Genomic DNA, 25329 nt, shown 5'->3' with positions numbered 1-25329 from the left:
CCCACACATGCCCCACACCTATGCTCTCATCCAGCCCCTGCTTCCCACACATGCCCCACACCTGTGCTCTCATCCAGCCCTTGCTGCAGGCCTGCAGGGAGAAGATAGCCCTGTTTCTCAGTGGGGAGGATGGGCTTACCTGGTGCTTCTGGTGGTGGCCCTGGGATTTCCTGGGGCATTTCTGTCACAGAGCTCCTCTCTAATCAGCCCTCCTATTCTAAGCTGAGCTAAAAAAGCCCCCACGTCAGGTGACCTGGTGGAGCAAGGAGACTGGGGAAGACTTCCCTCTCCACTCAAATGCAGGCTGAGAGCAAGAGTGAGGAGGGAGGGAGTGAGAGTAGCAGTGCCAGGCGCCTCTCTCCTCTGCAATCAGGGGACAGACTCAAGCTGAAGAGTACAAACGACCTCACTCTCTGACACTTTAACACCTCTGCCCTTTCCTAGATTCTCTTCTTCCAACTTTTTCCTTTCCTGTCAATTCTGTTGCTGTTTTGGACCTTCCCACAGCAAGTCCAAATTCTGGTAGCAGAATTTTCATCATTCCTACTAACAGCCCTTTCTAGGGAAAGGCAGGAGCTCGAGGGTGGAACTGAATTTCCTCAGAGGAATTACAGGCTGAAAAACAGGCAGGCGGGGCCCAGACAGAGCAGCCTTTACCAGGCATGCTCTTCTGCAGTAATAGGGTATAGTTTCTAATATTCGTGTCCTTATTAAAAATATAGTAGTAAGTAAGAGTTTCACTATTTGGAAGCTTAAAAACAGTTGTTTTCAAACTCATTGGTTCCAAGAGGTTCCTGGGCAATGGGGACCCATTCTCCTCTTGTAGGCAAAGCAGCTCTGCTCTCCCCCTCAGTGGAGATGAGAGGACCCAGTGGGAGCTTGTTTGGAGAAAGGATCTGAAAGCTAAAATAAAAACTTGCAAACTACTGACTTGGGCCAAGAGTTCATATATCAGTTATTTTCGGTGATTGAATGAACTGTCTTCTAAACCAGGACAGGATGTCTAAGTATGAAATGCCAGGGTGATTAAGAATTGTTTTTAACTTGTGAAATTCTTTTTTAAGGAACTCAAGACGACAACTTCCAAGTTTCCTTCCACACTATCCAATACCAGATAGACTTAAAAAATGTGTAGAACAAAAAATCGACATACTGACCTTTCAGCCACTGCTCGCAGAGGTAGGCAAGGTGTCTGCTGTGAAACGCTGACTCTTCACCACCCTTGAGTTGTTTTCTGACATACTCAGTGTGAACTCTTCTCAGGCTCAAACCTCATACTGGTTTATCTTTACCACAGGTAGCTGGGAATTTCAGGACAACAGAGAAAGGGACCATTGCTGTATTCCTTTGTAAATTAAGGGTGAATAATGCCCCAGGAGGTGACATTCTCACAGCCTTACTGAGTCATACACTGGGCTCTTGGCGGCTGGGGGGCAAAATGGGGTGGGATACTCTCTGCCACCAGCCCAGCCTCTCTCCGCTAGACCTGGCAGCCAAGCTTCTTAATGGCTTTCCACTCATGTTAAAACACTCAGCAACTAAAAATAGATAGAAACTTTCTCTGAGAGGAGGAACTGAGAAGAGACAGGACATCTGTGGAAAAGACCTCTAGCTGCACAGACTAATAGTTGGGAGCAAGGCAAGGTTGCCAGGCCTCACTCGGGTGCCGCCTTTGTGAGGCACATCCATTCGAGTGACTCCTTGGAGGAATCCTTGTCTGAGTCTGCCCGCTCTTCCAGGTGGCGGCTGAAGCCAGGAGAGGGGTGGGACCACTGGCAGGGAGGAGGCACAAGGGATAAGGGCAGGGTGGCGCTGAGAGAGGCTGAGGGAGGACAGCACACACTTGTGTGCCCGTCTGAGCGAAGTCTAGGGAGGAGAAAAGGCTGTTGCATTTGGCAGTTAGAGGGGAGAGCGCTGCCCTGTCTCCAGGAGGGCGTTTTCCGAAGGGTTTCAGAGTCCTTTGGCTGAGGAGCAGATGAGCAAAGTGGGGGCCTGAGCCTCTGCAGTGTGCAGTGAGGAGGAGGGAAGAGAGTGGACAGTGGCTGGAAGGAGATGTGGGTTCATCAGAGCTTTTGTTGAGGATGAACAGTCTCACGCCTGTTTATGGACTGAGGGCATGAGCCTGTAGAGAGGAGAGAGTGGAGTTTCAACGAGAGGAGAGGAGGTTTGGGAAGAAGCTGGTGGGGGAGGGTCTTGCACTGTGGAGTGGTTATCTTTGAGCCAGAGAAGCACACCCAGCTGTGGGAATGATGGAGCCCTTCCTGTCTCCCGAACTCTGGGCCCCTTGGTAGGGTGGGTGGTAGAAGCTCCCTCGATGCTGCATTGTGCGGTAGGCACAGGCAGGAGATAGCCCCTCCCCAAGGGGACTTACTGACGTTCTTGAAGAGGGGGAAGACACTGCTTACTGTGGAGTGACATGCCAAGGCACAGAGGCAGGTCTGGGCAGCTCTGCATGACCTAGTTGTTGGAAGGACTAGGGTGTGGAGGATGGATGGGGCCAGGGGCTGCAAAATGAAAGCAGGGAAACCTGTTAGGAAGTCAGTGCAACAGTTGTAATGATTTTAGGACCTGAACTAAGCCCATGGCAGCAAACCAGCCTTAAAAATAAGTTAGGGAAGAACTCTAAGGCCAAGTAATTGCTGCTAGTGCAGATACCGCTTCTGTGAACATCATGTAAGTCTGTGCATCCACAGCTTTCCTTTGACACAGGCCTGCATGCTCAGAAAAGACCTTCTTCATGAGGGTGGAAGTTACCAGAAGAAAGCACGTTCCTATTCAGCAATAATGTTGATGGCAATAATCATGAAAAGTGTATGTGGTAAGGTTCCAAAGTACTTCCACCTTTCTGATTTATTTAATCCTGGGAGCTGGCCATGAAGCGTGCTCGACACATGGTGCAGAGCTTTCCTCAGCTGGAGTGAGGTGTAGTTGGCATACAGTGAACTGCCTAAGTTTAAGGTGCACACTTTGATCACAGTTTTGACACCTGCATACGTCACCACAATGAAGATAATGACTTTGTTGCTGCGTAGTCATTCTGTGAATATATCTCAGTTTGTTTCTCAGCTCATCTGTTGATGCTGAATGAGAGTAGATGGATGCACAGTCACCTATTGTGGGATTCCATTCACTTGAAACGTACAGAGTCGATCTGTCCATAGAGACTGAGTGCAGGTGGTGGTTGCCAGGGTCTGCAGGAAGGAGGGAGGGGAAAGCGCTTGCTGGGCCAGGGGTTGCGCAGCACTGGGAGTGTGCTCAGTGCACTGACGTGGCTGCTTCAGATGGCTGATCTTCAGTGAGTTTCAAATGCTTTCTGCGTCTAGTGAGAAGATCGTGTGGTTTTTTTTTTTCCCTTAGTCTGTTAATGTGGCGAATGCCATTGATTGATTTTCAGATGTTAAACCAATCTTCCATTCCTATGATAAAGTAAGTGGTCATGCTACTGTCACTCATACATATGTGTGTTTTGTAGACATGTATATACAAACATGCACACACACACGGAGTTGGATTTGATTTGCCAAGATTTTGTTTGGATTTTTGCATCTGTGTTTATGAGGGACATTGGTCTGTAGTTTTCTTTGTCGATGGTGGTATCAGCACAGTGCTGACCTCATAGAATGGTTTGGGAAGTGTTCCCAAGAGTTTGTCAAATTGGTGGCATTTCTTCCTTAAGAAATTTTTTTTTTAAAGATTTTATTTTGTTCCTTTTTCTCCCCAAAGCCCCCCGGCACATGGTTGTATATTCTTAGTTGTGGGTCCTTCTAGTTGTGGCATGTGGGATGCCGCCTCAGCGTGGTTTGATGAGCAGTGCCATGTCCATGCCCAGGATTCGAACCAACGAAACACTGGGCTGCCTGCAGCGGAGCGTGCCAACTTAACCACTCGGCCACGGGGCCAGCCCCAAGAAATTTTTTGATGGTTTTTGATGGTCTTGACCAGTGAGGTTTTCTGGGTCTGGAGTTTTCCTCAGGGGAGGATGTTTACTTAGGAATTGAGTTTCTTGGACAGCCACAGGGCAGGTCAGTCTCTCTGAGGTGAGCCCTGGTGATTTTTATCCTTGAAGGAGTTTGCCATTCCACCTAAGTTGTCTAATTTATTTGCGTTAAGTTTTTTATAATACTGGTAATTTGTGTCTGTCTTTTTTCCTGATCAATCTGGCTACAGGTTTATAAATTTTTATTAATCTTCTCAAAGAACCAGCTTTTGGTTTCATTGTTTTTTTCTGTTTTCTTTTTCATTGATATCTACTCTGATCTTTATTGTTTTCTTTCTTCTGCTTACTTGGTTTCGTTTGCTCTTTTTTCTACTTTTTAGAAGAGGAAGCTTAAAGTCATTGATTCGAGATCTTTTCTAGTAGAGGTTTTTTTAGCACTATGAATTTTCCTCTAGTTCTGTTTAGCTACATCCCACAAATTTCACTTGGTTGTGTTATTTTCATTTAGTTCAAAATATCTTCTATTTTCCTTTTGATTTATAATTTTATTTTTTCTTTAATTTTTCTTAAGGAGATTAGCCCTGAGCTAACATCCGTGCCCATCTTCCTCTATTTTATGTGGGACGCCTGCCACAGCATGGCTCGGCAAGCAGTCTGTAGGTCCACACCCGGGATCCGAACCAGTGAACCTGGGCTGCCGAAGCAGAACATGTGAACTTAACCACTATGCCGCCGAGCCAGCCCCCCTTTTGATTTCTTTATTGACCCATAGATTATTTAAAAATGTGTTATTTAGTTTTCAAATATTGGAATTTTTTTCCAAAAATCTTTCTGTTGATTTCTAATTTTAATTCCATTGTGATCAGAGAACATAGTTTGTATGACTGAACCCTTTTGCGTTTGTTTACCGTTTGTTTCACTGTCCAAGCTATGGTCTAGTTTGGTAAGTATTCCTTGTGCACTTGGAAAGAATGTACATTCTGCTGCTGTTTGATTTGGCAGGTTATTCTATAATTGTCCGGGCAAGTTAGTCTGTAGTGTTGTTGAAGTCTTCTGTGCCCTTATTGATTCCTGTGTGCTTGTTCTTTAAATCATTGAGAAGGGAGTTGAATTCTCTGACTATCAATATGTATTTGTTTCTCTTTGCAGCCCCATCATTCTTTGCTTCTTCCATTGAAGCTCTGTAATCAGCTGCATGAACATTTATGGTTATTGTGTCGTCTTGATTGATTCACCCTTTGTCAGCATGGCATGTCCCGCTTTGTCCTGGCGATGTGCTTGGCGTGAGAACCTGCTTTGTGTGACGTTCCTGTAGCTCCTGCGGCTTGCTGTGACCTCTGCTGCACAGGGCATCCTGCCCACTCTTTGGCTTGTAATCTACTTGTATCTTTGTCTTTAAAGTGGGCTTCTTAAGGGAACCAGCTATTTGAGTCTGGCTTTTTTATCCATCTGGCAATGCTTTTTACTTGTGGTGTTTGGACAAGTTACGTTCTGTATGATGGTTAATGTGATTGGATTTACATCTGCCATCTGGCTGTTTGCTCTTTAGTTGTTCATGGTTTTCCTTTTCTTTTTCTCTAGAGATTGGCACGTGAGCTGACAACTGTTGCCAGTCTTCTTCTTCTTCTTCTCCCCAAAGCCCCCCAGTACGTAGTTGTATATTCTAGTTGAGAGTGCCTCTGGTTGTGGCATGTGGGATGCTGCCTCAGCATGGCCTGAGGAGCAGTGCCATGTCTGCGCCCAGGATCCAAACTGGCGAAACCCTGGGCCACCAAAGTGGAGTGCACGGACACAACCACTCGGCCACGGGGCTGGCCCCTGTTCATTGTTTTCTTTATCCTCTTTTTCGTGATTCCATTTATCTTCTTTCTTGGCTGATAACACTCCTATTGTAGCGTGTGTAGTGTTGTGTGTCTAGGGTTTCTAATAGCGCTGTGCAGTAGAACTTTCTGCCATGATAGAAATGTCCTGCATCTGTGCTCTCGGGTGTGGGAGCCACTGGCCACAAGTAGCTACTGAGTGTTTGCAGTGTGGCTAGTGCCACTGAGGAACTGAATCTTTAATTTGAGTTAATTTGAGTTAATTTCTGTTAATAGCCCCATGTGGAGAGTGGCTGTCTTGGATAGCGCAGGACAGCGCCGTCAGCTCATCACAGGCTGCAGGTGACACTCTGCCACTTCCTGCACAGAGTGGGAGCTTTGGGTGCTACCTCCTCGTTCTCTCTTCTTGGCCTTCTTGCTAATGTGAATTTGACTTCTGCGTGTGTGTGTTTTGAACTGAATAATGGATTTTACCCTTTTTACTTTACATCATCAGTTATCTTTTAGAGGCATTTAAAAGATAAGTCTTTTATGCTCACCACATTGTCATTGTTCCTGAAGCTCTCTGTGGAGCCAGCCTGCCATGGGTCCCTCTCCCGCTGAAGGGCTCGCACACTGCCTGTGGCACTTGTCTGCTGTGGCCACTGTTGGTTCTTGCAGCCTTTGTATGTCTGCAAAAGGCTTTGTCTCGCCTTCATTTTTGAAGGCAACTTTTGCTGGTTTGAATTGTAGGCCTCAACTTTAGAGGTGCTGCTCGGCTGTCCTCCAGTCTGCCCACCGCATTTCTCACAAGACCGCTGCTTTCCTTCGCACCTTTGTTCTTTCATACGTAATGTGTATTTCTTTCTAGCTGCTTTTAAGATTTTCTCTTTATAATTAGTTTTAAGAAATTTAATTTACAATGTGCCTTCGTATATAGTTTTCTTCACGTTTTTTGGCTTGGGGTTCTTTGAGCTTCTTAGATACGGGGCTTGTATTTTTCCTTAAATTTGGAGATTTTTCAGCCATTCTGTCTTCAAATACTCTTTCTGCCCCCTTTGCCACATCCTTACTACGTGAACGTTAGACACTGGGAGTTGTCCCGCAGCTCACTGATGCTCTGTTCATTGTTCTTCAGTCTTCTTCCCTTAGCATTGCATTTTGGACAGTTTCTATTGCTGTGTCTTCAAGTTCACTGATTTGTTCTTTTGCAATGTGCAGTCCCATCCAGTGTATTTTTTATGTCAGACATTGTAGTTACTATCTCTACAAGTTCAATTTGGGTCTTTTTTTATATCTTGTGTCTGTGCTTAATGTGCTCAGTCTTTCCTCAACTTTTTGAACATATATGATAAAGTTAGAACAGCTGCTTTAATGTCCTTGTCTACTAATTCTGTCACAAGTGTCACTTCTGGTTCTATTGATAGGTTTTTCTCCTCATTATGGGTTATAGTTTCTGCTTCTTCCCATGCCTGGTAATCTTTGGATGCCCAACATTCTGGATTTTACCTTGTTGGGTGTTGGATATTTGTCTATTCCTAAAAATATTTTTGAGCTTTGTTCTGGGAAGCAGTTGAGTTACTTGGAAACATTCGTTGGATACTTTTAAACATGGTTTAAAGCTTTACTGGATGGGACCAGAATAGATTTAGTTTAAGGCTAATACCATTCTGAGTACTCTGTGCAGTGCCCCTTTGTTATAGGCCTTTCCTTCTAGGCTGTGGGGACCCACACTGTTCTCAGGCCTGTGTGGGAGTCCTTCTCTTTGGTCCAGTGGTTCTCAACGGGTGACAGTTTGCCCCACAAGAGACATTTTTGGTTGTCATGACTGGGGGGTACTAGTAGCATCTAGTGGGTAGAGGCCACCCTCCAATGCACAGGATCACCCCCCTACCCCCCAGAGAGCAGTACAGCCCAGTGTCAGTAGTGCTGAGGCTGAGGAGCCCTGCTGTGATCCCATCAGACAGGTCTCCCGGCCCGACGTGGTTTCTCACACTCATACACTGGCCACTACTCAGCTGACGGCTCAGAGGGGACCCTCTGAAGCTCTCCATACCTCTCTCTGTGCTGCTGTGTCTTTCTGGCACTCGGCCTCCTCGGTCCCCCAACTTCATCTCAATGCAGAGATCACACAGCTCGCCTGGGTTCCGTTCCTGTTCTGGGCCTGGGAACCCTGTCTAGGCAGTAGCTGGGACAGTTGTGGGGCTTACCTAGACAGTTTCCCTAGTTTCAGGATCACTGCCCTGCACTGCCTGGTAGTGTGTTTGAAAGCTGTTATTCCGGGGCCAGCCCTGTGGCCTAGTGGTTAAGTTCGCACGCTCCACTTCGGCAGCCCAGGGTTTCCCCGATTCAGATCCTCGGCACGGACATGGCACCGCTCATCAGGCCGCGTTGAGGCGGCGTCCCACATGCCACAACTAGAAGGACCCACAACCAAAACATACAACTATGTAATGGGGGGGCTTTGGGGAGAAGGAAAAATTAAAAAAAATAATAATAATAATAATAAAGAGAAAGATATTATTCCATCTGCCTGTTGCATTTCAGCAGCCTGGACTTATCAGCCCCAGTGCCACTTATTTCCTGGACATAGGTGTACTTGATGTGTTAACTCTGCTCTCATTAATTTGCTGGGGTTGTTTTTCAGCTTTTGAAGATGTCAAACTACAAGGAGAAATTTTCAACTTTGCTTTGGCTTGAGGAAATTCATGCAGAAATGGAACTGAAAGAGTATAATATGAGTGGAGTCACCTTGAAAAGAAATGGGGATTTTCTGGTTCTGGAGGTTCCAGGATTAGCTGAAAGTAGGCCTTCTCTGTATGCAGGTGAGTGTGTTACATGTCATGTTTTACTAGCTGGATCAGCAGACAGTGAAGCACAGTTGGGGAAGAACATTGTAATTGCAATGCTGCAATCACGTTACCTGGTTTTCTTTGCTTTGGGTTAGAAATTATCTAAAACTTGGTCAGCAACTTGAGTATATACAACATCTCCCTTTTGTCACACTGATGTTACTTTTAAGCAGTTGATCACAATGTTTTGTTCTAATCCACTTTGTGCTTTTGTAGTTTTACATGTGGTAATATATTTTTAACTAGGTGATAAACTGATTTTAAAAACTCAAGAGTACAATGGACATGTCATTGAATACATCGGCTACGTGATTGAGGTGAGCAGCCACTCGTAGTCAGTTAATGTTGGACTAGCTCTCAGACCAGCTGAAGAGGTAAACTTCCTGCCACAGCCCCAGGAGGAAGTGGTACTCCCTTAGGTACTGACAGTATTTTGGAAAATCGGAGGATAAAGTGAATATTTAAGTCAATTTGATGCATAAAGAGGATTTAGTATCTAAAGAAATCCTGTGATTTTCCACCATGTAAAACATATTTACCTTTTAAGCATATCACGTGTATATCATGATGTTTGCGTTTAGTTACATTTGGGCATTCTGAATATATTCCAGAAGAAATAGCCTCAGAAGGAAAAATACACTTTAAAGTTGACAACTCTAAAAGTTGGTGAAGATTTTATGGCTTAACTAACTCCTGGTGCCAGGTGGTTCTGTGTGTGTGGTCTCTGCTGCTTCAGCTGGTCATCACTGCTGTGCCGAGCGTAGCACTGGGGGTGATGCCCGGGTCTGTGTGAAGGGAAGGACGAAGCCCCCACGCATAGAAGAGTGAAAGAGAGAGTGCCAAGCCCTGATTCTTGGAGGGAGGAAGGGTTGCAAGAGCTAGAGGAATCCGGAGAAGATTCAAAGAAGAGGTGACATCTGGCCTTTGCTACTGTGTCTGCTGCATTCTGCACCTAAATACGGGGCCTGCAGGGGGCTCAGCTCACAGAACGTGACCTTTTCCTGGAAGGTGGAAGCTAGGCAGGGTTTCAAAGATGTAACAGCTAGTCCAGCATTCGTGGATTACACAGACGTAAGGCTGTGCTTTGCCCTCGCTGAGAAAGGTGAGCAGAGATGGTGTAAGGCAGTCAGGTAGTTCGTCTAAAGACGAAGGGAAGAGTAACATAAATAATTACTGTGTGCAAGAGAGATTTGTTAATCTGCTTCAGAAGAGGAGGAAGTGGCATCTGCAATACTGTTAAGAAAAAAATTTTGATAGCCAAAAAGGTCACAACAGGTCATTTCAGAAGGCGGGAAGGCTGTAAGTGGACCACAGAGGCCGGTGTTCATGGTCGAGGAGTTTAGACTTCATAAAAGCAGCTGCTTTTGAGTGATGGAATTCACGGTAGAGTTAGTAAGTTCTACAGCTCTCAGCCCAATGCTTTACTTGATTTTCTCTGATTTAATTTGTTGGCCAGTGCAGTGGTGTGGGATATCATGATGGTACAGAAGGCCCTCAGGAGAGCCCCACAGCTAGTGTGGCTATCTGAATGTGTTGGGCAGAGGAGATACCCCTAGAATGAGCAGTAGTTGTGCCATTGACATCAGATTGTTGTCTTCCATGACCAGAGGCCCAGTGTACTCACCCTGGCACCAGGTAGTGGGGACCTTCCAGAGTGGTGCCATTTTGCTGCTGGAAAGTTGTGCACTCACCAGGGATGGTAGTTCTGGGAGCCGTGGGGACAGAAGGCTCCTGAGGCAGAGCCCAGTGCTGACCTCTGCCACCCTGGCCACCTCCACAGAGGGGCCTCCCTGTCTGCTGGGAGCACATGCCTGGGAACAAGCATGGTCATTTCCTGCCTTCCTTCTTCCTGTTTCTCATTAGGCATAGTTTTCATTTGTAAATGCTCTGATTCGTTAAAGCTGCCCTGTCATTTTTTGTCTCATGCTTGCTTATCTTTGTCTTTCTGATTTTTCTTTTGAGTTCTTACGTAGTTTTTCAAGTTTCTGTAAATGACAGTGCCAGTATGTTTTGTCCTTGGGGCCTGGATCTGATTGATGATGACTCTCTGTGCTGACCCTCCCTTTTGATGATTTGTTTCTCTTGTGTGCTTGGTGACCTTTGATTATGGATTCATTTTCATTTATCTTAATCTCTGGGAAACACGAGGACCTGTGCTGGCTTGCTCTCCTTTTAAGAGGATTGTGTTAGCTTCTGTCGAGAACAAGGGAGCACTGCTGACGGGTACAGTGCCATCATCCAAGTCCTTGTTATCGGCATGGTGCAGGCCAGTATCCACACTAGAGTCAACTCAAGTCGCAGCTTTCATCCAGCCTTTGGAAAGCCACACAGCCTGGTGCTCCCTTATTTGGTTTGAGCTCCTTTTCACCTCTCAGGTTTTCCTTCCTGTTTTGCTTCCTATGTTGCTTCAGAAATTTCCTTTCCCTCCCGCTTGTCTGGGAATTCTTTTATGCAGAATCTAGCTTTGGCTGGAGGGTCCCAGAACATCTAGTTCCCTCTATTAATGGAAGGGAAAGTCTTGGAACACCCTTTTATGGAGGCACTGTTGTGGCAGGTACACCTTGCTGCACTTGTAATCATTTGTTTGCCTTTGGAGGCGGTGGCCTCTATTGCACACCTAGTATTCACAGAGCCCAGGTGGAGAGCGTGGCCAGTGAGAAGTTCACTATGTGTGCTCGTGGGGGTGGGTACACAGATGAAGTCCTCCTGTTTGCATAATATAACAGCACAAAGATTTAACCCTTTTTGATTGTTTTTGAATGGATTTAAGATACTAAATTTTAGCTCAAATCTGTAGAATGAATGTTTCATGATGTGTTACTAGATACACATAGAAGATTGTCCCAAGAAATCAAGTATAAAGTATAGAAATTAAATTGTTTGTTTCTTTTTTAGATTCATGAAGAAGATGTAACTCTTAAACTTAATACAGAATTTGAACAAGCGTATAACTTTGAACCTATGGATGTGGAATTTACATATAGTAGGTAATGCTTTTCATGATTCTTCCTGCAAGTGTGTCTTCCTTCTTGATCCGTGGCAGTCTCTTCTCTTCTGTCAGTCCCTTGACGTCTAAGCGGTGCAGGAGATGTGCTGTCACAGTGTTTATACTTCGTGGTCGTGAGTGGGCTCCATGCACCATTTTGCGTGCATCCTGATTGCTGCTATATTACCAGATGTTTTGTTTTTTTTTCTTAAAGATTGGCACCTGAGCTAACAACTGTTGCCAATCTTTTTTTTTTGTTTTTTTGCTTTTTATCCCCAAATCCCCCAAGTACATAGTTGTACATTTTATTTGTGGGTCCTTCTAGTTGTGGCATGTGGGCACCGCCTGACGAGTGGTGCCGTGTCGGCGCCCAGGATCCGAACCAGTGAAACCCCGGGCTGCCGAAGCAGAGCACGCGAACTTAACCACTCGGCCCTGGGGCCAGCCCCACCCGACGTTTTTAAGACACAAAGTTGCAGACGTTGGGTGTTCATTCTTTTTTGGACCTTAAGTACACTGAGTCCTGGGTTCATGACACACTGTCACCATCGATCCACTTCCTTCTTTATCTCATTCAGTCATCATTTATCATGTCGTGAGCACGGTGACCCGCTGTCCCCTTTCCATCTTTTGCTGAGCCCTCCACCATTGACTGGGGTTTGGGTTTTATCTCACCCTTGCTTTTTCATAAAATAGTTTGTGTTGTCTGTGTACACATACAGAAAAACTGTTCTTTAGTTTTAATTGTTTTGAACTTGCGGTCTGCAAGTTTTTCGCTGACGTCATGTTACTGAGATTCCTCCGTGTTGTAAGTGTTCGCTCATCTTCAACACTGTTTGTACACTGCTGTATGAGGGCTTCAACTGGGTCTGTTCTCCTGCCGATGGGCATTTGCACCGTCTCCTGTTTTGTTTGCTTGTTACTGCTCTGAAGGTGCTGCCATGAACACTCACCTCCTCATGCACAAGTGCTGTGTTTTCATGGCTCTACATTAAGGATTAGGATTTGGTTTGGAATATGTTAATGTTTCAGCTCTATATGTGGTGGCATCAGTGACTACCAGTACCAACGTCTGTAATAACCTGTTGATCCACACCCTCCTGAAACCTGATTTTGTTAAATGTCTAAATTTGGGCCATCTGGTAGGCATGTGATCCATCTCGTTCTGGTCTGGACGTCCATTTCTCTGACTGCTTGTGAGGCTGAGAAGCTCCATGTTTATTGGCCATAAAATTTCTTCATCTGTAAAGTGCTTGCTCATGTCTTTTATTGAATAGTGTGATTTTTATTATTTGTAGGAGTCTTTCAGTATACTAGACTATTCTTAGATACACATTGCAGATAACATCTTTAGGTTTGTTACTTGTCTTTTCACTTTTTAAAAAGTATCTTTGAGTAATAGAAGGTATTAATTTTAAGATAGTGAAATTTATCAGGGTTTTTCTATGTTAGTGCTTTTCGTGTCTTGTTTAAGAAATCTTTCAGCATTTGGGCTGTGGCCAGATTGAGATGTGATGAGGGTGAAAGGACTGTGGAGAAATGGAGAAATATAGTTGGTTCCTTTTTAAGGTTGTTTGGACATGAAAGCAGAGAAGGCAGGAGGGAGAAAGATGGACAACTGAAGGGATTCATGAGGTCCAGGGAGGAGACTTGTTCTGTTTGCTGGTTAAAATGAGAAACTAGCACATGTGAAGCTGATGAGATGGGGTCGGGGCCTGGGGAGAGAAAGGGGTAACAGACTGAGTGTGTGCGTGAGGAGGTGGGCTCCAGAGCACAGTAGTGCGGCAGTAGACTTTGGTAGAAGGTACCCATCCTCCCTTATGGGGGCCAGATAAATGAGATTTGAGCTGATTTGTGAATGGAAATTTCTAATGATTTGTTATTCTAGAACATGAGGCAAGACATTCAAAGAGAAAGAAGAGAATATGGATCCGAGTTCAGGGGAGGGGAGAAGAGAGGAAACATCTAATGCAGATTGTGTAAGAGTGGACCAACTGAAGGACATAGATGGATGTGCAGGATGAGCAATGGGGTTTGAGCCAAGGAGAGAAAGTGAACAGGAAGAAACCAACGGATCAATGGGCTTGGATGCCATGTAGTTGAGGAACACTGGAGGGTTTCTTGACCCAGAGTGTTGGAAAGACAGGAAGCCGAGGTAGATGGCAGGATGTTCAAGTCAGTGATTTTTGAGTTGGGTGTGGTATGCAATGGGTCTTGGTTTTGAGCAAGAAAGCAGGTAACAAGAGAGAATGTTCAAGGAAATGAGAGGCTGTGGGGCACATTTGCAGACTGGTGGGGTGGGGCAGGCCACCATCAGAGAGAGGACCACTGGCCACATTTGCCACACAGAGGTTTTGCTTGCCCCACATAAATTTTTAAATTGTTTGCATTAAGTTACTCAAAATTGGGAGATTTCACATTTTTAAAAATCTGTATTCCTCACTTGTTTTAAAAAATTGAAAGATCAAGTAGTACCATAGTGCAGCCGGTGAAACAGAGTTGAGGGGCAGGGCCCTCTGGATAGGGCAGACAGGCCTATCCAGATGCTACTCACTTAGTTCCTGTAGGTATTTTTCCTTTTCTAAAACAGATTTACTTAGATATAATGGACATACAACATACTATGCCTATTTAAAGTAGACAGTTTGATGATTTTGCCATGTGTATACCCCCATAAAACCAACTCCACAGTCAAGAGAATGAGGATATTTGTCACTCCAAATGTTTCCTGGTGGCTATTTGTTATTCCTTCTCCCAGACTCCCAGTCCCAAGTCAGTGCTTTCTGTCACTATAGATTAGTTTCCATTTTGTGGAATTTTACCTAATTGGACACATAGAGGACCTACTCCTTTTTGCCTGACATCTTTCGCTCAGCATAATTATTTCGAGATTCAGCCTTGCTGTTGCATGAATTCAGTCCTTTTTATGGCCGAGTAGTATCCTATTATAAGAATATACCACAATTTGTTTATCCTGTCACCTGTTGATGGATACTGGGTTGTTTCCAGATTTTGGCCATTACAGATAAAACTGCTGTGAACATTTGTGTACAAGTCTTTGTATGAACGTATGTTTTCATTTTTCTTGGGTAAACGCCTAGCAGTGCGATGGCTGGGTCCTATGGTAGGTGCACACTTAACTTTTTAAGAAACTTCCAAACTCTTTTTCCAAAGTAGCTGTACCATTTTGTATTCCCACCAGCATGTGTGAGGCTTCAGTTCTACATGTTCCCAGCTGTGGGGATGGTCAGTCTTTGTAATTTTAATCATTCTAATAGGTGTGTAGTGGTACCTTATGGTGATTTTGGTTTGCATTTCTCTAATGACTAATGATGTTGTGTGTTTTTCATATGCATATTTGCCACTCACACACAGTCTTTGTTGAACTGCCTGTTCTAGTCTTTGGTTCACTTTTTTATTGTTTTATAGTCGTGCTCCACAACAGCGTGTTAGTCAACAATGGACCACGTGTATATACAACAGTGATCCCATGAGATTAGTACCGTGCAGCCTAGGTGTGTAACAGGCTGTACCATCTAGGTTTGTGTAAGTGCACTCTGTGATGTTTGCATGATGACGCAATCACCTGACAATGTGGTTCTCAGAGCCTGTCCCTGTCGTTAAGGGACACATGACTGTATTATTTTTGACTTTGCAGAGTTGTTTATGTATTCTCAGTACAAATCCTTTATCAGGTATCTTTTTTTGCAGATATCTTCTGAGACTGTGGCTTGTATTTTCATTGTTTTTAATAGTGCCTTTGACGAGCAGAACTTAATTTTGGTGAAAGTTCAATTTACTGATTTTTTTCTTTCGTGGATTGTGCTTTGGGTGATACATTTAAGAAATCTACCTAGGGGCTGGCCCTGTGGTGCAGTGGTTAAGTTCACATGTTCTGCTTCTCGGCGGCCTGGGGTTCTCCAGTTTGGATCCTGGGTGCAGACCTGGCACCACTTGGCACACCATGCTGTTGGTAGGCGTCCCACATGTAAAGTAGAGGAAGATGGGCACAGATGTTAGCTCAGGGCCAGGCTTCCTCAGCAAAAAAGAGGAGGACTGGCAGTAGGTAGCTCAGGGCTAATCTTCCTCAAAAAAAGAAAAAAGAAATCTACCTAACTCAAGATCACAGAGATTTTCTCCCATGTTTTCTTGTAGAAATTTTGTGGCTTTAAGTTTTACGTTTAGGCTATGATCTATTCCAAGTTAGTTTTCATAAATGATGCGAGATATGGATAGAATTAATTTGGGGGTGGGGGTGGATATCCAGGTGTCCCAGCAGCGTTGGTTGAGAATACTATCCTTTCTCCAATGAGTTACCTATGTTCTTTGTTGAAAACCAGTTCGCCTTATATGTGTGGATCTTTTTCTGAAATCTCCATTCTGTTCTGTTAGTCCATTTGTCTGTCTTGAAACCAACACCACCCAGTCTTTGTTACTGTGCCCTTATGATGAGTCTTGAAACCAGGTAGTGTAAGGCCTCCACTTTGTCCCTCTTTTGCAAAGTTGTTGTGGCTCTTCTAGATTTTTGGTATTTCCATGTGGATTTTAGAATCAGCCTTTTGATATCTACAAAAATCCTGCTGAGATTTCGATTGGGATTACACTGAATATTTTTGCCTGACATCTAGGGTCATTTAAGGGAGAATTGACATCTTAATATTGAGTCTTCCAACCGTTGGAAATGGTATATCTCTCCATCTAGTTAGGTCTTTTTTTCATTTCTTTTAGCAATATTTTGTACTTTTCACCATACAGGTTTGACATATCTTTTGTCAGATTTATCCTTGACTCTTTAAAAATTTTAATGCTAATATAAACAGTAATTTTAGCTTAAATTTCCAGTTCCTGTAGCTAGTATTTATAAATGCAATTGGTTTTTGTGTATTAATCTTGTATCCTTCGAGCTTGCTAAACTCACTTCATGGTTCTAGTAGCTTTTTACCAATTGCGTAGGATTTTCTACCTATAACAATTGTGTATTCAACTAAGACAGTTTTACTGCCTCCTTTCTTATCTGGACACGTTTTGTTTGCTTCTGCTTCCTTAGTGACTGGCTGGAGCCTCCAGCACAGCCCTATCGGAAGTGGCAGCAAGCAGCATCCTGCTGTGCTTCCTGATCTTGGGCGTCCCCTTCAGTCTTGAATCCTTTAGGACAGTGTGGCTCTGTCAGGTTGAGGAGGTAGAGTCCTAGTTTGCTGAGAGCTTTTAATCAAAACTGGACATGGGATTTTGTCAGTGCTTTTTCTGTATCTATTGAGATGATCACGTGAGGTTTTTTTTTGATCTATTAAGATAGTCACGTTGGTTGGTTTTCTAAATGTAAAAGCAACTTTCCATTCTTGGAATAAACCCCACCTGGCCGTGATGTAATTTCCTTTTATATATTGTTAGACCTGATTTGCTAAAATTTTATTAATTTTTGCATCTTTGTTCACGAGGTATATTGGTCTGTAGTTTCTTGAAATACCAGGGTAATGCTGACCTCACAATATGTTGAGAAGCATCCGCTCCTCCTCTGTTTTCTGGGATAGCTTGTATAGAACGGTGTTAGGTCCTTCTTACATGTTTGGTAGGATTCTCCAGTAGAGCCTTCTGGGTCTGGAGTTTTCTTTGTGGGAAGCTTTCTGGCTACAAATTCAGTCTCTTTAATAGGTAAAGAACCATTTGGGTTATCAGTTTCTTGTTGAGTGAGCTTTGATAGTACGTGTGTTTTAGGGAATTTGTGCATTTCCTCCAAGTTGTTTAATCTATTTTCGTGAAATTGTTTATAATATTTCCTTGTTATTCTTTGACTATTTGTAGAATCTGTATTGATGCCACCTCTCTTGTTCCTGATATTGGTAATGTGTATCTTCTCTTTCTCCCTCTCATCAGTCTGGCTGAAGGCTGTCAATTTTATTGACTTTTTTTTTTTTTTTTAAGATTGGCACCTGAGCTAATAACTGTTGCCAATCTTTTTTTTTTTTCTGCTTTATCTTCCCAAACCCCCCACCCCGTACATAGTTGTATATCTTAGTTGCAGGTCCTTCTAGTTGTGGGATATGGGACGCCGCCTCAACGTGGCCGCACGAGCGGTGCCATGTCCATGCCCAGGATCCGAACCCCAGGCCGCCGCAGCGGAGCGCGAGAACTTAACCACTGAGCCACAGAGCCAGCCCCAATTTTATTGACCTTATCAAGGATCAACTTTGGGCTTCATTGATATTCTTGTTTTTCTGTTTCATTGATTGTTTGCTCTGATCTTGATTTTTTCCTTTCTTCTATTTACTTTAGGTTCCGTTTGCTCTTTCTCTAGTTTCTAATGGTGGAATTCCATTGAGGTCATTGACTGGAAGCTTTTCTTCTTTGTAATTTGGGTGTTTGGTGCTGGGTGAGTGTTATCCTACTGAAGGACGCGCCGTAAGTTAGCCAGTCTCCTGTTGCTGGTCATGGTTTAGGTTCAGTTTTTTGCTGTTACAAACAGTGAAGCAATGAATATTCTTACGTCTTTGTACAACGATGTTAAAATATAAGGAGAATTGGCATCTTTGCATGTGAAGCCTCCTCTTGAATGATAGTTTGTGCTTAGGAAAATTTTCTTTAATTATTCTTTTCTTTCTGTTATTTGTCCTCCTGTGGAATTCTTGTATATTATTTTAGTTCCCACCCCAGCTGTTTTATTTTTTTCTCATCATTCTCCATCTCATTGTGTCTGTCTTGTTTTGTATTTTAATACAAATACCTCTAGTATTTTTCCATTTAGTATTTTGCTATCCTTTGGATTAATCATGTTAAGGAATTATTTGTCAGTTTCTCTTTTAAGTTGTCATACTCATTACCTTTTTGGCATTTCTTGAGACAATTGTTTTTTTCTTCAGCCTGTTCATAAGATGAAGTATTTCAACTGAATAACTTTATAGCAAACCTTTCTTGTATACCTAATATGGAAAACGTGATTTTTTTATTTTGGTGACTTCTTCCTTTAATGTGCTCCTGGGGTTTGTTGTTACATCTTATTGGTATTTCTCATGCTGTTCAGAGGTCTGGTGGTGATCCACAGGTTGATATGGTTCTGTCTTTTGCTTGGCACCTCCTTTGTCCTATATTAGAGTCTTTGTTATGGTAACTTTGAAAAAATATTGAAGGCTTTCCTCCTTTCTCTTGGAAAAAGGTTAGATGGCATCAGATTATCCACGCAGAGAGGTGTGAAGACCTCTCACTGGAAGAGGATGAATTTAAGTCCTTTCTCGGTTTCTTCCTCTTTAATTGATCTGCTTTAAGGTTTTCTTTCTTTCTTAGAGTCAGTTTTGCTAAGTCCAAGATGGTTCTTTTCTGGTTGTTACTCATCTTGTGTGGAGTTTATTATATCCCTTACAGCTCCTTGTTGAAGATTATGTTGGAGGGACAAAGTGGGGCTGCCAGGAGCCTCTGTGCCAGGGACCCCTCAGGTGAGGTTCTGTGGGGGTTGGGCTTGTGCACTCGATTGCTTCCGGCTTCACACCCCACCCCCCCCAGGATTCCACACTGTGGAAATGGGTCCTGAAGGTGACCTCGGAGTATCTGCCCTGCACCTGGTGATCCAGGTGAGAAACAGTCAGTTGGTCATTCAGGTGCCCAAGTCTGAATTTTCCAGAAACCTGCATGTGGCTTGAGTTCTGAGAGGGTGTGAGTCAGCTCTTATGCCTTTGTGTGGCTAAGGCCAGATGTCTTTATTGAATAGTCATTATTCTTCGTTTATTCTTTGGAGCGTTGGTCATCTTATCTCGTTGAAGATGGAGTTTTATTTTCCATTTTTTATTCTTTTTTGTTGTGTTAAAAAACAAGAGGGCAGGCCCAGAATGGAGTCGCTTATGCTAAGCCCCATGTCACCAAACCAAGACTTGACTTAATTAATTTTGGCTCTCCCAGAAATGGAGTCTTCAACTCGTCAGTCAGGAGTCTCCTGGTCAGCACTAGTCAGGTAACCTGCCTGATAGACCCAGCCGTCCCCTAAGGAAGTAACCTTGCAATCGCCAGCCCACTGTTTTGTCTGGTGTAACTTCCTTGTTGCTGCTCCCTTCTGCCTGTAAAAGTCTTTCATTTTGTACAGTTCGCTGAGCTCCTTTCACTGAGCTTCTTTCTGTCTGCTAGATGGCATGCTGCCAATTCAAACTGATTTTTGATCAAATACTGTAAACGCTTACAATTTTTAATATGCCTCAGTTTATCTTCTAACAGTTGTTTTCAGTGAATTTCAAGGGAGCGAATCTTTACAATCAAAATTACTTTCCTCCTGATGCAGTGGTGTTAATATTTCCCTAACACTTCATAGGCTTTGTTTTCTTTTTGTTTCCTACTTGTCCACTTTATGCATTAAAACAGAAACAGTCTCAGGAAGGAAGGAGTCCCTGCTGTCCTGATATGTGGGATATTTCTATTGAACAGTTTTCTGTATCAGGCCGACGCTGTGGCCCGATGGCTAAGTTCAGCGCACTCCACTTCGGTGACCCAGGTTTGGTTCCCAGGCGTGGACCTGCACCCCCCATGAGCAGCCACACTGTGGTGGAGACCCACACAAAGCAGAGGAAGCCTGGCACAGATGTCAGCTCAGGGCAGACCTTCCTCAGCAAAAAATAAATACATAAATAAAATTTTTCTCATGTGTTGTGTAGGCACAGACAGTGGAGTGACCCGCAGTCCTTTAGCCCTCCTGGTGCTGCCTGTGAGAGCTGTGAAGCTCTGACTCCAGTACGGTCTCCTCATAGGTGTTCTCTGAGGCTTACCTTAGCTTGTTGACTCAGAGATAACATGACCACGTTTCTGTGACCTTGTACCAGCCTTTGTATTTCTAAACTTGAAGGGAGTCATTTCACGTTGTTTTCTTTCTGGTAGGACCACAAGCAGACGGTGTCACTTTGCACTTGAACAAGTCATCCGCTTAGGTGTGAAAGGTATGATTTTTGTGGAATTATAGCATTACATCTTCACAGGGTATTTTTATAGATTTTATGTAAAATTTTACGTAAAATGCATTTTCTTCAGTCATATGCCAGAAGTAAAACTATGTAAGATCCAATATATTTCTTTCTGTTGGGGAGTTTTAGTGTTTTCTTACTCTTTCAACTGTGTAAAAATAGCATGCTTAATTATTGAAAATAAAGTCATTGCACTCTGCCTTTTTTAATGTAATTCATTTTTGTATTTACAAATAGACAAATGTCTTTGCTGCAAAGAGTGTGCAGTACTGGCATTGTGTTGTACCTGAGGAGCAGTATACGGTCCAGAGGGAAAGGAATGTGTAGACATGAATTTCTTGAGGATTGCTACACACAGTTAGGTTTCCTCTATTCCTCTTTTTTTTAAACTTTTTAGTAATGTCTACATGCTTACCTTTTCTTGTTTTAAAAGTGTTGTTTCCAGAAGAAATCATTTTACAGTCTCCCCAAGTGACTGGGAATTGGAACCTCACACAAGACACCAAAACTGATGGACAGTCTACCACCAAGGTATTTCTTTGATGACTTTGATATGTTTAAGTAGATAACGTATTAGCTCTCAATTGACTAGAGGGTTAGAGGAGTGTCTATCACAAGCAACTCAAAATCACAGTTAAAATAAAAATAAAATATTCATAAAATGGACTGAGTGTAAAGTTTATATACAATTATTTGTAGGGCTAAGATGCTATAGTATATAAAGTGGGAAAAGTAAGATACGGATCTGTTTGTATGATCTTATAGTTTGGTTTAAAAATTATGGTTTTGGGGCTGGCCCCATGGCCGAGTGGTTAACTTCGCGCACTCCGCTGCAGGCGGCCCAGTGTTTTGTTGGTTCGAATCCTGGGCGCGGACATGGCACTGCTCATCAAACCACGCTGAGGCAGCGTCCCACATGCCACAACTAGAAGGACCCACAGCGAAGAATATACAACTATGTACTGGGGGACTTTGGGGAGAAAAAGGAAAAAAATAAAAAAAATAAATTAAAAAAATTGTTTTTTTGGGCCTGGCCCGGTGGCGCAGCAGTAAAGTTCGATTGTTCCGCTTCAGACACACAGGCACATTTATATGATAATATAAGCATAGAAAATGTCCGGAAGGATATACACCCAGCAAATTGTTAACATTTGTCATTTTTCCGAATGTTGCAGAGGTATTTTATTTTTTGCTTATACAATCCAGTCACTCCATAAATAGTAACATAGTGCCTATTATATGCCACATATTGTCGTAGGCTCTCGATATGTTTTCATAAGTAAAATAGAAATGGTTTTACTTATCATTGTGTTTCCAGTAACAAGAAAAATCCTCCATGCCATGCTGGAGCTTGTAACCTATAATTCTGTGCTGTTGGAATTTGTTTTTTGAGCAAGTTTTAAATTTACAATAATTCAAATTTTTTAATTATATCTAATATTTAGAAGCTCTTTTACCATTTTATAGCCCCTCTTCAGAAATGCAAAAATGACAGTTTTAGAATGCCTTCACAATCACAGAAAATTCTGTAAAGGAAACAGCAGAAAATTTCCATTAAAATCATCTATGTATTTCATATCTGAGCTCTGTTTTGTTCTCGAAGTAGAAAGAGATCTTCACTGGACACAGATGCAGTGTCATCTGCAGAACTTTGTGTGTCACCCAATTTACTGGTCCATCCCACTGCCTAAGTCTCAGGGAGGGTCTGTGATACTGATGGTGCCAGGTGAGGGAGATGTGGCTGTTGAGGGGGGTCACATTCCTGATGGAGTGAATCTTATTACTTTTAAATGCAAAACATTATCTTTTTATGGATTAGCTAGGTTTCAAATAACGGCGTTTCACACATCAACCAACATAGAATTACAGGAACCAGATTTACCTTCCCCCTTTAAGTAACTAAAACCAGACAAGGCACGTGAGACAGCAGCTCCCGACATTGAGCATCAGATGTCATAGGACAGAGATACCTGAGAGGGAGGAGACAGATAAGGTGCCCTGTGATTGCCCCAGCTTATAGCCCTCAGAGAGTTTCCAGACCAGGGAGCAGAAGAGGGGAGCCCAGTGGTCTCCTGAGTGGGGGAGACGGCACCTGGCAGTACAAGGGCAAGATATATGGAGTGCACAGGGTGCGGTACTGGTGAGGAGGGCAGGACAGAGTGTGAGTTTGCAGGGTCTGCACAGGTCCCCCCTTGAGTTTTCAGCTGAGGATTCATGGGTGCTCGCTTTTAAGGAAAAGACTCGAGTCTGGGGGAAAAAATGCTGGAGCAAGTAGAGGGAAGAATCCCGAGTTCCCACAGCCAGAGAAGGAAGACCGTAATTCACAGGTCCTGGGGTGGAGTCCTCAGAGGGTGTTGCCTGAGGAGTGAGGCAAGTGTAGCCCTAGACTGCAGGCTGCTCCCACCAGACGGACAAGGCGAGAGAGCAAGCCTCGAAAGTATCCAGCTCTCTGCAGCAATTAGCCACAGCAAAGTCAAAGGCAGTTCCAGGAACACAAGTGGGCCCAGCACCCGTCAGTGTGTGAATTCACAACATCTGATATCTAATCACGAAGTGAACTGAAAAATGTAGCCCATGATAAAAATTTGAATCAATGGAAGCTGATCCGACAATAACACAGTGGTAGAATTAGCATACACAGATGTTAAAGCAGTTATAACTAGATTCCAGGTGCTAAAAATGAGCAAATCTGAAAAGCAGGGGAAGTATCATTATATACAGAGGTTCAGACATCAGAACTAGAGCAGACTTCTCACTGAAAACGGCGCAAGGCGGAAGACAGCACAAGGGCATCTTTAAAGTGCTGAAAGGAAAAGCTCACCTAGAATTCTGTGCCCAGTAAACACTTTCAAAATGAAGAGGAAATAAAAACAACTTCAGACACACCAAAGCTTAAAGATAGAAGAATTAGTCACCAGCAGACCTGCACTGCTAGACCTCATGGTCCTGTAAGCATAAGGAAATGATGCCAGAGGGAAATGAGGGTCCACCCAAAGTCGCCAAAAGGACCAGAAATGATAAAAATGAGGATAAAGAGTTTCTTCTTATTTTTAAAAAAAATCTCTTTAAAAGATAGTTGACTTTTAAAACATGGATGAACCTGGAAGACATTACACTGAGTAATAAACCATCACAGGAAACAGGTGCTGCATGCCTCCTCTCAGAGGAGAGGCTAGAACCGTCAGACTCGTAGCATCAGCGTGGACTGCTGGTTGCAGGGGCTGGGGGGATGGAGAGCTGCTGATCAGTGGGCGTCGCATCTCAGTCATGCAGGGTGAGTAAATTCTAGAGATCAGCTGTACCACATTGTTTCTGTAGTGAACACTGAATATGCAGAGACTTAGGAGGGCACATCTCATGTGTTCTTACCACAATAAAGTGTTTTTGTTGTTGAGGTCATGTTGGCTTACAATATTGTATAAATTTCAAATGTACATTACTATATTTCAGTATGGACTACACTGTATTCACCAATAGTCTAGTTTTTATCTGTCACCATACGTATGTTCCCCTTTCCCTTTTTTGCCTTCCCCCTACCCCTTTCTCCTCTGATAACCACTAGTCTGTTCTCCTTATGTGTGTTTGTCTTCCACATATGAGTGAAATCATATGGTATTTGACTTTCTCCCTCTGACTTGTTTCACTTAGGATAATACCCTCAAGGTCCATCCATGTTTTCACAGATGGCGCGATTTTGTCTTTTTTATGGCTGAGTAGTATTCCATTGTGTATTTATACCACATCTTTATCCGTTCATTTGCTGATGGGCACTTGGGTTGCTTCCACATCTTGGCTATTGGGAAAAATGCTGCAGTGAACATAGAGGTTCATAAATCTCTTTTGATTGTTGATTTCATGATCTTTGGATAAATACCCAGTAGTGGGGTAGCTGGGTTGTATGGTATTTCTATTTTTAGTTTTTGAGAAATCTCTATACTGTTTTCCATAGTGGCTGCACCAGTTTGCATTCCCACCAGCCGTGTATGAGTGTTCCCTTGTCTCCACATCCTCTCCAACACTTGTTATTTCTCTTGTTAATTTATAGCCATTCTGACAGGTGTAAGGTGATATCTCATTGTAGTTTTGATTTGCATTTCTGTAATAATTAGTGATGTTGGACATCTTTTCATGTGCCTATTGATCATCTGAATATCTTCTTTGGAAAAATGTCTGTTCATATCCTCTGCCCATTTTTTGATTGAGTTGTTCATTTTTTTGCTATTGAGTTGTATGAGTTCTTTATATATTTTGGAAATTGACCCCTTGTTGGATATGTGATGTGCAAATATTTTTTCCCAGTTGGTGGGTTGTCTTCTCATTTTGTTGATGGTTTCCTTTGCTGTGCAGAAGTTTTTTAATCTGATGTCATCCCATTTGTTTATTTTTTCTTTTGTTTCCCTTGCCTGAGTAGTCATGGGATTGGAAAAGATACTGCTGAGACTGATGTCAAAGAGCATGCTGCCTGTGTTTTCCTCTAAGAGTTTTATAGTTTCAGGTCTTACCTTCAAGTCTTTGATCCATTTTGAATTAATTTTTGTGTGTGGTGTAAGATAATGGTCTACTTTCATTCTTTTGCATGTGGCTGTCACAATAAAATTTTTTAAATTTTTCACAAAGATAATTGACTTTTTAAAGCTGAAATAATAGTGTACTGTGAAGTTTGTAACATGTAGATCCAAAATAGACAATAATAGCACAAGGGAGACGAGAATATTATTGTAAATTTCCTATATTGAAAGTGGCGTAGGTCACTTGAAGTAGACTATGGTCAGTTAAAGATGTGCACCATAGACCCTGGAGTGACCACTAAGATAAGATGTGC

The 25329-nt window shown here is 43.0% G+C and overlaps 1 protein-coding gene across 5 annotated transcripts in view; it reads left to right on the top strand.

Annotated features, from left to right (window-relative positions):
* The window catches only part of MOV10L1 (Mov10 like RISC complex RNA helicase 1), a 69035-nt gene that overhangs the window by 20622 nt on the left and 23084 nt on the right, over window positions 1-25329 (top strand). For all 5 annotated transcript variants that reach the window (XM_046646338.1, XM_046646340.1, XM_046646343.1 and 2 more), the window contains exons 10-15: window positions 1065-1179; window positions 8384-8561; window positions 8835-8905; window positions 11484-11575; window positions 20425-20483; window positions 20941-21038. In XM_046646338.1, the coding sequence (XP_046502294.1) occupies window positions 1065-1179; window positions 8384-8561; window positions 8835-8905; window positions 11484-11575; window positions 20425-20483; window positions 20941-21038 (613 nt within the window). The remainder of the gene's footprint in view (window positions 1-1064; window positions 1180-8383; window positions 8562-8834; window positions 8906-11483; window positions 11576-20424; window positions 20484-20940; window positions 21039-25329) is intronic.

This window comes from Equus quagga, chromosome 19, assembly GCF_021613505.1.
Source record: "Equus quagga isolate Etosha38 chromosome 19, UCLA_HA_Equagga_1.0, whole genome shotgun sequence".
Lineage (NCBI taxonomy): Eukaryota > Metazoa > Chordata > Mammalia > Perissodactyla > Equidae > Equus > Equus quagga.
Note: the sequence above shows the minus strand (reverse complement) of the source record. Positions and strands in the feature narration are given on the sequence as shown.